The sequence below is a fragment of the Aquila chrysaetos genome, chromosome 19, assembly GCF_900496995.4.
Source record: "Aquila chrysaetos chrysaetos chromosome 19, bAquChr1.4, whole genome shotgun sequence".
NCBI classification, from domain to species: Eukaryota; Metazoa; Chordata; class Aves; order Accipitriformes; family Accipitridae; genus Aquila; species Aquila chrysaetos.
This window is the reverse complement of record NC_044022.1, coordinates 5,887,933-5,902,497: the sequence shown is the minus strand read 5'-3', so window position 1 is coordinate 5,902,497 and position 14,565 is coordinate 5,887,933. Positions and strand designations below refer to the sequence as shown.

Sequence of the window (14,565 nt, the reverse complement as noted above, 5' to 3'; positions counted from 1 at the left end):
CTTTATATTTGATCTTGAGTAGTTGTAGTTACAAAAGCATTTAAGTCTGTGTCTACTAGAAAATGTCAGTACCTCTTCATTTGTGTCTAGTTTGTCAAATATTATGCTGCCGATAGCTCAATAAATATTTTTGTGATCTACTCAGTCAAGCATACTTTTGCCTCTAACAGAATGCTTTAATGGGGGAATAGTTCAGCTTTATTGACATTGTATTTGTCTAAAAAGCAAGCTACAAAACCAGATGCAACATTATTGCTTGAAATAGCAGAAATCTCTGCTTAAAGACACACAGCAGAAGTCATCTTTGTTGGCTGAGATTCCCTTTGAGCTCAGTGGGAGTTACCTTCTGGTGTGCACGCAAGTCTGATATTTTTTTTTATTAAGCTGGTCTCAGTAGAGGATTTTCCCACATATTTTATTTCCTCTGTTGTGGTTAATTGCTGGTAGTAATGTTAGGAATAAATAGAATCTACTGGAAAAAGCGTGTGACAATTGAGTGTTTAAATTGTTGAATGGCTAGGTTGAGGAAGCAGCCAGCACTGCAAAAGTGCGGACTGATACCTTTAGTCCGCTGTCCAGTTGGAGATTAATTTAATTAATTAAATTATTAATAAAAAAAAATCTGTTCAGAACTTTGTAGATGTAGTGTTTTGGTCTTTGTGAAGAGTGATCATTTTGTAATTGAAACAAAAAATAGAAAGAAAACTGCTACCACTGTTTCAATAATTTATTCAGATGCCTTCTCTCTGTCTAAAATCCTTTAATCGCCAGGTTTTTTTTTTTTACAGTTTCTAATGCAAAACGTTGTCACCTTTTTGTCAGTCTGTAATGTTTCATTAAGACTATGCTTTCCATAGGTTGATCTGATAGAATGGCATTGATGTTCAGCTGTCAAGTGCAAGATGTGGGTGTTTTCATCATGAGTTCTGCGTTTCACACATTTTGAGTCTTTTTCTAGCCTTAACTCCTTGCTTCCAGGATTGCTGAGTTTTAAATAATCATATTGAAGTAATTTGTTTTTATCTCCCAGCAGTGTCAATGTGTATTTGACTGTTTGCAGATATCCATAGTATCTGCAACCTATAGGATTTTTTTTAAGCAGAAATTGTAGGCTGCATCATTATGTTGGATATAGATGTTGTGGTATGACAGGTATCTTGTACTTAATGTAATCCCTTCAAATTTTATAATGTACTGAGAAGTTTAAATTTCAGTGAACCAAATATCAGTGATCGAATCCTGAAATCTGCATTTTACATGCATGAAGGGTTAATTTTGTGAGTGGTAGTGAGGTGGAGAGAAGGTGTTCTATTTTTTGCCTTTGGGTAGTCTTAACTGTAGGAACTAAGCTATTAAAAAACCCCCATGGATATAGAAATAAGTACTGGTTTCAGAGACATTTTTATGCTGTCAGCTACTGCATGAGCAGTTTTATAAATAAGGTCCTAAAGAAGTGTATTTGGCTATACTGTGGTTCTTTTTTAATGCTAAAGTGAAAAAAAAGCTCATGTTTCTTCTCGTTTGCTAATTGTAAGACTTGGGCATTGAACATTGATGTCCAAGTGTCTGGACTGTGGCAATTTACAATGTATTTGTTATACTTATTGTACTTTAGAGAGAGAAACACAAGCTGAATCCAAACAGAAACCAGCAAATTAATGTGAGAAAAGTAAGAACAAGAAAAGAAGAGTGGGAGAGAAGGAAAATGGGCATTGAGTTCATGAGTGACGCAAAGAAAATGGAACAGGCAGGAAGCATGAAAGAGGACAAAATGCCCAAAGGGTTTGTCATTTTGTTTTACTCAAAGCCCTGGCTTTTTGTTGCTTACCTTGCTTCCAGTCTTACAGATAAGTGCATCAGTTTACTGTGTTCACTAAAAGCCAGGCTGCACGATTGTTCATTACTAAAACAACTGCTTGCAGTAATGGGATGAAGAGATCCTTTTGCTCCCTCTCTTGGGCTTATTTGACAGAGCATCCTAGACTTTGTATCTTTATGAACTCTCTGCTCAACTAATATTTACATTTCCCAGTTTCTCTAAGCCTTTCCAGCAAAATTAATTATACGAACAAAATAAAAAGCATTTTCTAACTTTTGAAATTGGTTTTCTCTGCTTTGGTAAAATATATTTTTCTGCATAATTGCGAGTGCTTGCAGTATTGCTTTCCTTTTTCTGCTGCCATTGTGAACTTAAGGCAGGCCTGATAAGTATTATCATTTCAAACAATGGACTGTCAAAATCATTAACAAAAAAATATGCCACCTTCTGGCTACTAAAGAAGTCTAAACTCTGGAGAAAGCTCTGAATTTTTTGGCCTTTTAAAACGTCTGCATTATAGGAGGACATTCTGCATGCAGCTAGTATGCTGAAATATTGAAAACATTCAATTTCAGTCCTTTTATGCTGACTTGTCAGACTAATTTATTTTCAAGTCGTGTTAAGCTGAACCATGGGTTTTTGTTGCATTTGTTCTTGTGCTTTCTGTGGGCTTACAAGGGAATGGTGCTTGATAATCTGGGAGTCCTGTTGCAAGAAAAATAATTCTGATTGCATTCTTTTTAGCTTTTCTTGTGAGCTATTTAGATAATACCCTGTTACACTCACATAATCTGTTCTTCTGCATCCATTTACTTTAATTTTAGGTCCCATGCATCTGATGTTACAGATTATTCTTATCCTGCTACTCCGAATCATTCCCTCCATCAGCAGATAGCAATGCCTTCATATGGAACAGGAGATGGTCCACAGTACATGGCAACATCCCAAAGCCATGAGCATGAATACAGACCACCTTCCACCACTGTACGACATGCTACTTTAAACAGACCTCAGCAACCACCTCCACCTCCACCCCAGCCTTCAGATGGCCAACATAGCTCAGTACCTGTGGTACCAGCAGAATATGGGTAAAACTCCTGATTTATTCCAGTGGATTCTTGACAAAACTAGAGGGATGCATGTTTTTCATAGCGATCATAACATACAATGCATACACAGAAGAAACCCCAAATACATTAGTTATCTCCCTGGGGAGGACAAAAAAATTGGTATAATTTCAATGTATGAACTGAATTTTAAGTGAAGAAGTAGTGAAAGCAGAAATAATGAACTGTGTATTGAATGTGGTGAAATCAATATGCTTGTAAAATATTACGGTTTCTTAATATGATATTAAAAAGGGGATAATTTTCCTTTAAAGCTGAAAATAGTTACAGCATAATTTGAATAATATTTTAAACTTTAGGAAACATGCAGAATAAGTATTGCTGAAGGTGATCAACATGGCAGTATGTGTTGCATCCCTGAACTTACTTTTTAAAGGAGTTTGACAGAATTGGAAGGGATCTCCTCAGACACAAAATCAAGTTCTGTAATGCCACAGACATCTCCATAATTCAAGATATGAATTTATCGAACTCCTATGTAGATATTTGGCCTGAATGCATTCTGAAGGAGGCTTGCTCCAGAGTACTGGCTCACTGATAGGAAGAAAACATGTGTTTTCTAACCAGTCTGTGCCTGTTTGTTCTTTTGCTTAAATAGCTTAAACTTTCGACTTGTAACCCCAGGAAAGTTGTAATCATTCTTGCCTGTGTTGTTTTAAACTGAGCAAGCCAAGGTTCTTCAGCCTCACTTGATGCATCTTGGGATAGCATTTGCCCAATTCATGACTGTATCATGCTGTAGATGAGTCAGTTATGCTGTGATTGACTGCTCCAACCTGCATTTTCTCTGTTATTTCCAGTTTATAACAGAAATACTTGTGCTTAGTCCCCAGGTACATGACCATTGTCAGTGTATCACAGTTGTGATACACTGACATGTATCACTGAATGTCATCAGTAACTTTCCTTCAACTCCTGTCTCCTATATCTAATTCTTTACTTCAGAACTCTTACATTAACTCCCATTTTTTCTGCTTAAGAATTCTTTTAATGACATTTTAACAGAAAAATTAGCTCTTCCCTGTTCCTCCTCCTTGAAGTATCAATCAAATGTATCAATTTAATTAAATAATATTTAAATTGATAAACTTGACAAAAGCAACACATGAGATGCATGATATACCTTTGGGTGAATCTTTCCATTCATACTTTCCGTTGTCCTCCATGCCTATGTCTTTTATTATCTCTTAATATTTGTTCTAACACTCGGTCTTCTATGGAAGTGATACGTGTAGTCTGCAGTTTTCTTGGTCCATTCTTCATCGTAGGCATTGTATTTAATATTCTCACAGATTAGTTGTTTAGTAACAAATACAACTTTATACTTAACTAGGCAGGAGTATTAAGATAAAAATCTCACTTTGTGGAGTGCTGAAAGGACACTGCCTTTAACTTCATCATCTGCCTTAAATCTCAGTGTATTATCAATATTTGACAATTCATATGTTTATAATCGCTTGCATATTTAACTCACCAGTTGAAATTCCTTTTGATTTTTGTTTTAGCTGAGGTTGGATGAGAGCAGTTTAAGGGGTGATGATTCTGTAAGTCCTAACTTTCAATGCATTAAATGTTTTTGTTCTGTTTTATATAGGATGCTTCCAGCTCAGATGGTGGATTATTACAATCCTACAGGTCCTCCCCCTCCTCCTCCTCCCCCCATGATTCCTTCAGCACAAACTGCATTTGTTAGTCCCCTTCAGCTTCCTGTGCCACCTTCCCATTCTGGACTGGTGACTGGCTCTACATATGCAGCTACTCATCCTCCTCCTTCCAGTGGGCTTGTTGTCACTGCTCCTCCTCCTCCCGGCCCACCTCCTCCCCCTCCAGGCCCTCCTGCTACAGGTTCATCCCTCTCTTCCTCCCCAATGCATGCTGCTCCAGCTACAGAGGCAAAACGTCATGAACCTGTACAGCCACCAGTAAGCGATGCACGGAGTGATCTTCTTGCTGCCATTCGAATGGGTAAGTGGACACTGAGTTTTAGATATTTCTTTTTTTTTTTTTTTTTTCAATGAAAGCACTGTGTTTTCCAGTGATCTGAGTTCATGGCTTCTGTTCCCAGCTGGGCAAAATGTCATCGAGACCCTAGTTAACCTCAGCTACCACCCACCTATGCTAACATCTGTCAACCCTGACTTTGGATCTCTTTCTAATGCCTGAAGATGTACAGCTTTGTCTAACACGTTCTGGTGTTAGTGTGGACATAATCAAATGAAAACAGTACTTGTGTTCATTATGTACAGTAGCCAGTAGATGTACGTGGATTTTTGCTTCTGTTCAGAAGAACTGAGTTATCCAACACCAGGCTTCAGCCCACTGATACTTAACCAGTGACTAATGGCTGTTCCTGACTTTGCTTACTATGTAGAGCTGTAGGTGTAATGGTGTTTCAAATACAAATATGAAAACTTTCATCTTCAGATCAAAAGGACCTATGCAGTCTTGAATATTTAGTTTTAACATATTGTTGGCAGTTTTAGAAGTCTGGAAGTATTCAGTCTCTGAGAATATATTCCAACCTGGCTTTTTTGTCTTTTTTTCTTCATTGCTCAGGGAGGCTAACTCAATGGTTTCTTCTTTTTTTTTTTTTTTTCTTCTTCCTGAGTATATGTTAGAATACAAAAAACTCACCAATAACAATATGAAATTTAAAATCTCTTGTGCAGAAAACTTTGTCTGAGAGTAGTTGTCTCTACAGGAATTCAGCTGAAAAAGGTGCAGGAGCAACGTGAGCAAGAAGCAAAGCGAGAGCCTGTTGGAAATGATGTGGCAACCATCCTTTCAAGACGCATTGCTGTGGAATACAGTGATTCAGATGATGATTCAGAGTTTGATGAGAACGATTGGTCAGATTGAACCTGGTCCAAGCCCAGTGGCAAGTTCATTAAATACTTGGCTTCAGTGATTGCTTTCTTAGCAAGATGTAAAGCAGGACATTGACATGTATTAAGGCTAGTGATCGAAGTGCTAAAATTGAATTGGTATTATTCAGAATGCTGTAGCTTAGCAACTCTGGTAATAATGATGTGATTATGCTTATGCAGATCAGAAACTTGTCTTACTTTCAGTATTTACCGCATAATACTTAAGTGCCACTAAATGTAGCAAATCATGTGCTGCGTGCAAAATATGCTGCAGTTGTTGCACTGTTACAGAACCAGCATTTTATTTTACTTTCCTGATCTTGAAGGGATAAGATATATTTTTTGACTTTACATCTTAATCTTTTAATTATCTAAGCAACTTAGGTACTTGTGAATTGGTCTGGTTGTTAGTCTTTGAGGACAGTTAACTGTATGACTGAGTGAAGTGTTGAGTTCCATAAATACGACTTTTAGCTTTTTTATTAGTTACTAATTATGCCCACCTTAGTCTATTTTTAATCACTTCTTAGGGCTTAGGGGTTTTTTGCATACAGAATTGATTTTATATAATTTTCTTTTTATCTTAAAAATGTAGCAGATGATGAAATATATGCTTTGAAGGATGAATCCACGTGATCCAAAATTAACATTTTGTGAGCAGACTAGATAAGATTGTACCAGTGTCAGCTCTAGGCTGCTGGCTGCTTGTTGGGTAGATTGTGCTGGAGGGGGTCTCAGGTAGGTAGCGGATGCATGTCCATGTCACAAATGGAGGTTAAAATACCTGTAGAGCTTTTCAGTTTTATGATACAGATCAGTTAAATGCAAAGACTTCAGGGTAGACCTGATTGAAGCCATATGGTTATTGCAGTGTAGAAATGTTACTCTATTATTACTGAAGATTGGAACAGTCCAGATCTAGCAATCAGATACATTTCACAAGTATTAAACTTGGTCTTTATGCCTGGTGGTATAAATGTTTGTAAATAAGTTTTGTTGTTGTTGGTTTGTACCTGTATAGTCATGACAGATTGTTTTGCGTTTCCTGTAGCATGTTTACTCAAAACTACTATTACTTTGAATGTATTTCTTTCCCAGTACATCCCATTGATAAAACATTGGCAGTTGAAGCAGTTTTACTGGCTGTTTAGGTACTATGCCGTATATATACCCTTGTTTTCTCCTTCCTCAGAAACAGTTGCTGCCATACAGTCTGCTTTGGCTGTCTCTGTTTTCTTTAAAAATAATTCCTTTTTTTTTTTTTCCAGTACAGTATTAAAATGGCTTTTTTTTTTTTTGTTTTGTTCTCCCTTCTGGACTGAGAGTCAGGCTGCTGCTTTGCCTAATGAGGCTTTTAAAAATATATTCATAGCAGGGGAAGAGTTCTTTCCTTACCAGATTACAGTTTTAATCTTTGTAACTGAAGTCTGTGTAATTCCAGGTCTAACATTTGGTAAAGCTCCTTTGTTCTGTGAGGCCCCGTATGTTCTTAAAAAAAAAAAAAAAAAAAAAAAGTATGTAAAATAAAAAGAGAAATGGAAGATAATTATCTAACCTGTGTTTACACAATTAACAGTTTTAGTCCTGAGAACACGATGTTTGTGTGCAAACTATTGGCAATTGCATTACTGTTTAATCTGCATATGATTTTTCAAACTGTGGTGGCTGTCTTTATGGTGGGGTGGTAACACGCTGCCTCAATGTTGGTGTTCAAATTTATCATGTGAAGTATGACCAGTCTCTGCATAATGGTGAGCAACTACAGTTCTTGGTAACTGGTGGCAGCTGAAGGTACTCATCTCCGTTTCAGTTGGAGCTCGTTTTGTCTTTGCCTTAAAATACAGGGCTGAAGTCTGCTTTATTTTGTGTCCTGGAGTCTGAGGTCTGTGTGTCCACCACAGAGGACAGAATTTAGGCCATAGCCGGATGGTGGTTTTCATCACTGTGTGAGAGACGGTTTGTTCTGATCATCGTGGTGTGCTTGCACAGTGGCTTACAAAAGGATTCTTTGGACGGGTAGGCTAAAAGTGCAACTGGGACTGCCGTGTTACATCGCTGTATAGGTGGGGAGAGTACTCTCGGTATTCTTTTAATACATGCTGAAATGAAATATCTCAGCAGAAAATTCTTTCCAATCTACTGAAATTTGATATGACAGAAGATATATTTTATGAGCACAGAAGTTGGGTGTGTCTGAAATTTTGTAATTTGTGTTCATTTTAAATAATAAGTGTTAAACAAGCAATCAGTTGTGACCAGTTAAGATAGTGTTGATTTTTCAGTCATAGTAGCCAACCTGTTTTTCTGAACCTGCAATGTTGTCATTTTCCTTTCAGTATTTTATTAATAAAATGTGAATTGAATTTAGTGATGTAAACTAACATTATTCTAGGCTGTTTTTATCAGTTTTATCATACTTTGGGTTGTGAATAAGTAACAAATATGAATAAAATCTCACTTTTGAGCCTGTCTTTCTTTCCTTAGATTAGTAAGATTTTGCTATTAATCTTTATCTCTTACCGATAAATAACAGAAATGAAAATGTAAGGCTTCCAAATGGTATCTGTGATCCCAGGAACCACAATTTTACTGGGATGGAGGCTGGAGTCTACAAAACCGGACTCCTTTATGGTACTGTTGCTCCTCCTAACATGCATACTTCTTTGTTCTTTTGCGACGTTGATTCAAGCTCCAAGTTGAAATTCTTGGCTGGTGTAAACAGGTATTAATTTCCCTACAGGTAGCTTTAATTTTTTTTGGTGAGATGCATTAAATAGCAGCTTTGCTTCCAGGAAGAACATGGCAGAATATATGAGTTGTATTAGCAAGTCCCCTTCCCCACTTTTTTTAATAAGAAAGATTCTTTTTAGATTAATGACACCAAGCAAATTATTATAAAACGCAAACCCGTGTCTGCCTACTAGAAAAATATTTTTAATTTAATCTTTTAATTGTAATCAGGTTAAAACCTGGTATGGTAACAGGAAAGGCTTTTCATCATACTTGGAAGAACTTACATAAACCAATTGTGTAATATAGTAGCCTAATTGTAAATTAAACAGATCTGTTTATGCATCTTAGATGTGGTTTTTTCCTGGGAAAATAAATTAATCTTTACTCCGTACATCTGAAAATTCCAGTCCCTCTGAAGCTCAGTTTTTATTTCGCTGAAATTTTCCATCTTTGCTCTAAATTACCTGAACTTAATTCAGGTAATTTAGAGCAAAGACACCAATTCTACATAGAAACTGAATATATGAGCTTGCAATTTTGGTTCAAAGGCTATCTTAGTAAAGCATTTATAGCTGCTCATTTATCAGTTGGGGTTGGAGTTAGGACTGATGATCACTCAGTATACCGTCTCTGCAGCTTTTATAGTTGTCCTTTGAATGTTAAAACATATTTCCATGTGACTAAAATGACATCAGTTGGATTTTTAGGTATTTCAGATTTCTCTATACTAAGATGAACTGCATGAAGAAGAAAAAAAATCTTTATTATAAGAGAGGTGCATGCTGTTCAGAACAAGCTCAAAATTGAGCTCGTTCGCAGTATGCAGATGAAGTTGGGAGGAAGGGAAATGACTCCTTGGGAAATTGGTTCTTGTGATGTATTTTGCAGGTATGTTCTCTCTCATGTGTCGGGCGTTGTTTTAATAACGAAGAGGTGTTCCCTTCTGCTTCAAACAACATGCCTAAGGATACAGCAAATGTGTAATTTCTAAAAATGTTTAAAATGTCACTGTAAACTGAACTGAGTATAAACCTGATGATAATGAAAAGTTCATTAGAATCTTGTGGCTGGAAGCTGAAGTTGCATGAATTCAATCTTGAGCTGAAGTACTATTTCCTAGCAGCAGAGTAAAATAAATGTTAGAACAGCTTATCCAAAGATGGCTGTGACAGTGATTTTTTTTTTTTTTTAATTATTCTAAGGTGACATTGCATTTCTTTCTTCCTGAAAAAAAACGAACAAACAGAAATCCAACCTGCTGTAGTCTGCTTTTGGGGAAAGGTTCTTGCCCTGTGGGGGCAGCTGGCCTGAATTGTTAATTCTGAGTCTGAGTTTGAGGTGTTCCTGATACGAGTACGGACATACAGACACAGACACACACATGCACACAGAAGTCCAAGGATTTTCAGCATCTTGAGGCAGCTCTGTATTCAGGTACTTAAGCATTGTCAGTGTGCTCAGTGATATACAGGGAATGAAAATAAATTATGATCCCTGCTAGAATACCTCAGGCCCTGCTGTCTGCCACAGAATAGTCAGGAGTGACTTGAGCTTGTCACTGAACACCCTTCCCAATTCCCTTGGACTTTAAAGGAAGTGTGGGAACTTTGGAAGGACTGTGGGTTTCCAATTGACCATCATCTTTCATTAAAGAGGTGAAGAGAAAGGATGAGAATGCTGAAAAAAACCATCCTTTCAGGACAAAACAGGGAGAAGACATTTCATATTTTGCTTTCTCTACTAATAGGTAGAGGCAAAGAATGGTTTTTCATGTGCTGTCAAATATCTGTAGGTTTCTCTGGAGAAATGTGTTCTCATTTGTGGGTCACTTAGGTGCGTGCTCCTCTGTGGGGAAAGCAGTCTGGTACGTTTGTGCTGGACTGGGCTTTTTTTTCAGCTACATGAGAAAACAAGTAGCCCCTAAGAGATTCTTGGCTAAATATAGTAGTCTCTTTGGAGATTAGTTCTTACTGCTGCAGATAAATAGAGAAGTTCTTATCTGATTAGCCAGAGCAGGGCCTACTTCTGCGCATTTCTCTTGGTGAGGGGTCACAGGCAGAGCGCTTTGGAGATTAGAGCTGAGGGCAACTCTTTGAGATGTCTCAACAGCTTGTCTAAGATGTGTTGCTTTTCCGAGTCGCTCAGCATTTTCAATCGCTCACATGCTGTCATACCACGTGAAGACTGTCTGCCCCGTTGAGCGATCACTGACACTGCCATTGCAGTGTAGGTTAAAGGAAGGAGGAGAGGGCTGGGGATCTGGCAGTTACCCTAATGCCAGTCAGTATTGGGCAGTCTGTCGCATCCGTCTTTCACAGCAGCTCTGCGCAGGCGTCCTACCAACTGTACTGAAGGCGGTGGCAGAACTCATCTAACAGTTTTCTCTGTTGTTCTTGAAAATCAGGCGCGCTCTTGATGTCCACCAGTGCTGATGAACTCCTTGTTCAGTTTTCTGAGTAATCCTGGTGTTAATGTGTCCTAGTTTCAGCTGGAATAGAGTTAACTGTCTTCCTAGTAGCTGGTACGGTGCTATGTTTTGAGTTCAGTATGAGAAGAATGTTGATAACACCGATGTTTTCAGTTGCTGCTAGTAGTGTTTAGACTAATGTCAAGGATTTTTCAGCTTCTCATGCCCAGCCAGCGAGAAAGCTGGAGGGGCACAAGAAGTTGGCACAGGACACAGCCAGGGCAGCTGACCCGAACTGGCCAACGGGGTATTCCATACCATGTGACGTCCCATCCAGTATAGGAACTGGGAAGTGGGGGCGGGGAATCGCCGCTCGGGGACTAGCTGGGTGCCGGTCGGTGGGTGGTGAGCAATTGCACTGCGCATCATTTGTACATTCCAATCCTTTCATTATTGCTGTTGTCATTTTATTAGTGTTATCATTATCATTATTCGTTTCTTCTTTTCTGTTCTATTAAACTGTTCTTATCTCAACCCGTGGATTTGCTTCTTTTCCCGATTTTCTCCCCCATCCCACTGGGTGGGGGGGGAGTGAGTGAGCGGCTGCGTGGTGCTTAGTTGCTGGCTGGGGTTAAACCACGACATAATGTTGTATTTCTCTAGTGAATTTAGCTTTCTAGTCCCTTACCAGTTGCCTTTCTTGGACTTGCCGAATGGCCTGCACCCATTGCTTGTCACCCTTCGCAAACTGGACGTGGGTCACCAGCCATTGCAGAAATGCCTTTGGTTGCCTGAAGTCAATAGCCCAGTGCTGGTCTCCACCTGCAGCCTGTCCCTCTGCATCCTTCTCTCTTGAGTCCTTCTGGTTTTTAATGGATAATTTGCACGTTACCAGCCAAGGATCTTCCCGTTCCCCGCTTCAGCAGGACTTGCGGTTTGGTTGGTTGGCTGTGGTTTCTTTCCCTTGAATAGATTCTCGTTACGTGACTGTGCTGGTAACAGTAGATGTTACGAAGGATGCCGCCTCCGGGTTCAGGGCCTTTCTCCCCCACTGAGGAGGATGATGGTAGTAGCAGGATTGTTTATCATAGGCTTAGCTTAGTGATGAAATGTGAATCTTTCTGAGGTTACTGCTCTTTCCAACCATGTGAGGCCTCACCTTAACTTTGCTTGGGACGCTCTTTCAGATTTGTTTGTATTAATTTTCTCTGGTTTGATTTTGTGGTGTTTTCAGCTACACCTGGATTGGTTTGGTTTTCTGTTCTGTTTGGGTTTCATTCCAAATTCAGCATACTTCCTAAAACTCTTTTTTTGTGGGATGCCTGCACATAGCTGGCTAAACTGCTTCTGATTGCCATTATGTTGTAAATATTATTTCTGTTTGAGGAAGAAGGATTTGTTTTGTGTGTTTCATATTCTCAGAATGATAATCAAACTAACTTTCTAGACTGTCTGTAAAAGTTTCCCCATAAATTTATTTCTGCGTGATTTCTGTTTATGGCACATTTTCCTCTAACAAAGATTTAGAAGTTTTGCTTATAGCACTTAGTGAACTTTTTGGATTGCTCTGAAGAACTCTTGTATAGGTTCATCAAAATATTTAATCTGACTGTGACAAGAGAACATTAAGGTACGTAATGTGTGCAGCGCCACATTGCAATGTGTATATTGAAATACTGACATATACCTGGATCTTGATTATTTATAAATGTCAATGGTTCCTAGGGGTATTTGGAGTTTACTTTAAAATAGATGGATCCTGCTGGCTTGTTGCTTTTCCCAGTAACCAGTCACTGATTTGCCATAACTGTTGAAAACCACCTTTGTGATATTTCACAAATCTTTTAGTAAAGATTTCTGACTTCCATCAGACAAATTTTTATCTGAAAAAATCTAATTATCTCATTTTTGTTTACCCTCTGTATTCTCTTCAAAACCCCCAGTGACTGTCAAGTCACCCTTTGCTTTTTAAATTATTTAAGAGCCATCTTCATTTTTTTTAAGTTGACATAGTCTGTCTAGGAAACTGAATTTAGGTCTACCACATGCTTTAAGTAAAGGATGCTCCATCCCTCTCCTGTGGTGCCCCTCCTGACCTATATTCCTTGCTATGTTTCTAGAATTTGTATGAATTATTTATATGGCATGATAGATTTACTTCATTCTTTGCTGAAAGAGATGATAAATCCTCACTTCAGGGATTTTCAAATCTAGTTAAAATATACCAAATTGTGAGGCAGCTGCTAACAACTAGAATTATTTGAGATGAGAGACATGGGAGTTGTCTAGCTGTAATGTTGCTTCTTGCTTACTGTGTTACCAGAGAAAAAGCATTTAAGTACAGGATGCCTCACTTAAATGGGGAGAATGACACCACAGATCTGTGGCATTCTTTTGTGTCTTAAATGGGAGGTAGGAAAACAGAGATATTTAGGACGGAGTTGGGGAAGAAGAGAAGGGCCAGGACTTTTCCTGTGCTAAAGTATAGGAGAAGATGCTTCGGTGATAATTGGTGATACTTCTCTTTGTTTCATCTCCATACAGAAACACCCTCTGAATGGTGAGGCTAAGTTTTAACCTTCTCCCTGAAGATCACCTTCCCTGTTCTATTCTCTTCACCTTATTAGCTGCAGTATGTAATAACCTTTCTCTTCAATTCAGCCATCTGCCTGCTTCAGCTTTTATTTCCTTCACTGATCAGATGAGAAATGAGAGTACAAACGGAATTGGCAGTGCTGCTGGCCTCGATACCCGATTAGGATAAATAGACTTAAGTTGACATTTAAATAGTAAATAGGTCTTCTTTAAAATTCATGAATACAAGAATCATTAAAGGAGTCTAGCGAACTGGGAATGTTTTCTGCTCGGAAAGGAAAACATGAATATTCAGGATGGTAGGATATTTAAGGAATACGTGGGTAAAGCATGCTTCCAATATGTAGCTCTATTTTAAGGCTTCCAGGTGTGAGCTTTGCACAATTGCTGTAATTACCAGCCTGCTGCAGGTATTGCTTCTCTCTGAGTTTTGGGCAGCAACCATTTATTCTCACCCATCTGTTTGAATGCTAACAAGGATCCCAGTGCTGTAGAAATGCTGTAGAAAAATTTGTTAGCTGAGGAAGCACACGCAGAATGAAATGGAGCGGTAGTGGAATGGAGAGAGCAAAGTTTCCGTCTGAGAACATCAGTGCTCTTGGCAGGACAGAACCGAAGGTATCGGAGGCACCGTTAATTTGTTAGAACAGAAGTTTATGTAGAATGTACAAAGTTCTAGGTCTTGAGATACGTGGCATGGGGATTGTCTTGCCTCATCAGACTTAATGCCTTGTTTTTTCCATTTGGTGCCCAAACTAGAGAGATGAAGGCAAGGAGAGTCGCTGGTAGTGTTTCTTTCCTTCCACTGGAATTGCTTTGTGATTTACGGTCCTGTACTGGAAACAGGCAAAACAGCGGCCTGAACAGCCACGATGTCAAGTAGTCTGTCAGACCGTGTCCGTGTTACTCAGAAGCGGCCCTCCAAGGGAGCGAGTCTGCAGACCAGGGAGCAGCGGGTGCTGGTAGCACTCGCCACGTTTCAGGAGTTCTGCTTCGTGCGAACTAAACGCCCGCTGC

The 14,565-nt window shown here is 38.8% G+C and overlaps 1 protein-coding gene across 3 annotated transcripts in view; it reads left to right on the top strand.

The window, feature by feature from the left end:
* WASF3 (WASP family member 3) overlaps positions 1–9,704 on the top strand; it is a 76,792-nt gene extending 67,088 nt beyond the window's left edge. For 2 of the 3 annotated variants that reach the window (XM_030042923.2, XM_030042924.2), the window contains 3 exons: positions 2,644–2,907; positions 4,541–4,911; positions 5,648–9,704. In XM_030042923.2, the coding sequence (XP_029898783.1) occupies positions 2,644–2,907; positions 4,541–4,911; positions 5,648–5,805 (793 nt within the window). In that variant the 3' untranslated portion in view covers positions 5,806–9,704. Of the gene's footprint in view, positions 1–1,615; positions 1,783–2,643; positions 2,908–4,540; positions 4,912–5,647 lie in introns of all 3 variants that reach the window. The other variant, XM_030042925.2, reaches the window with a different exon arrangement.
* The last annotated feature ends 4,861 nt before the right edge of the window (positions 9,705–14,565 follow it).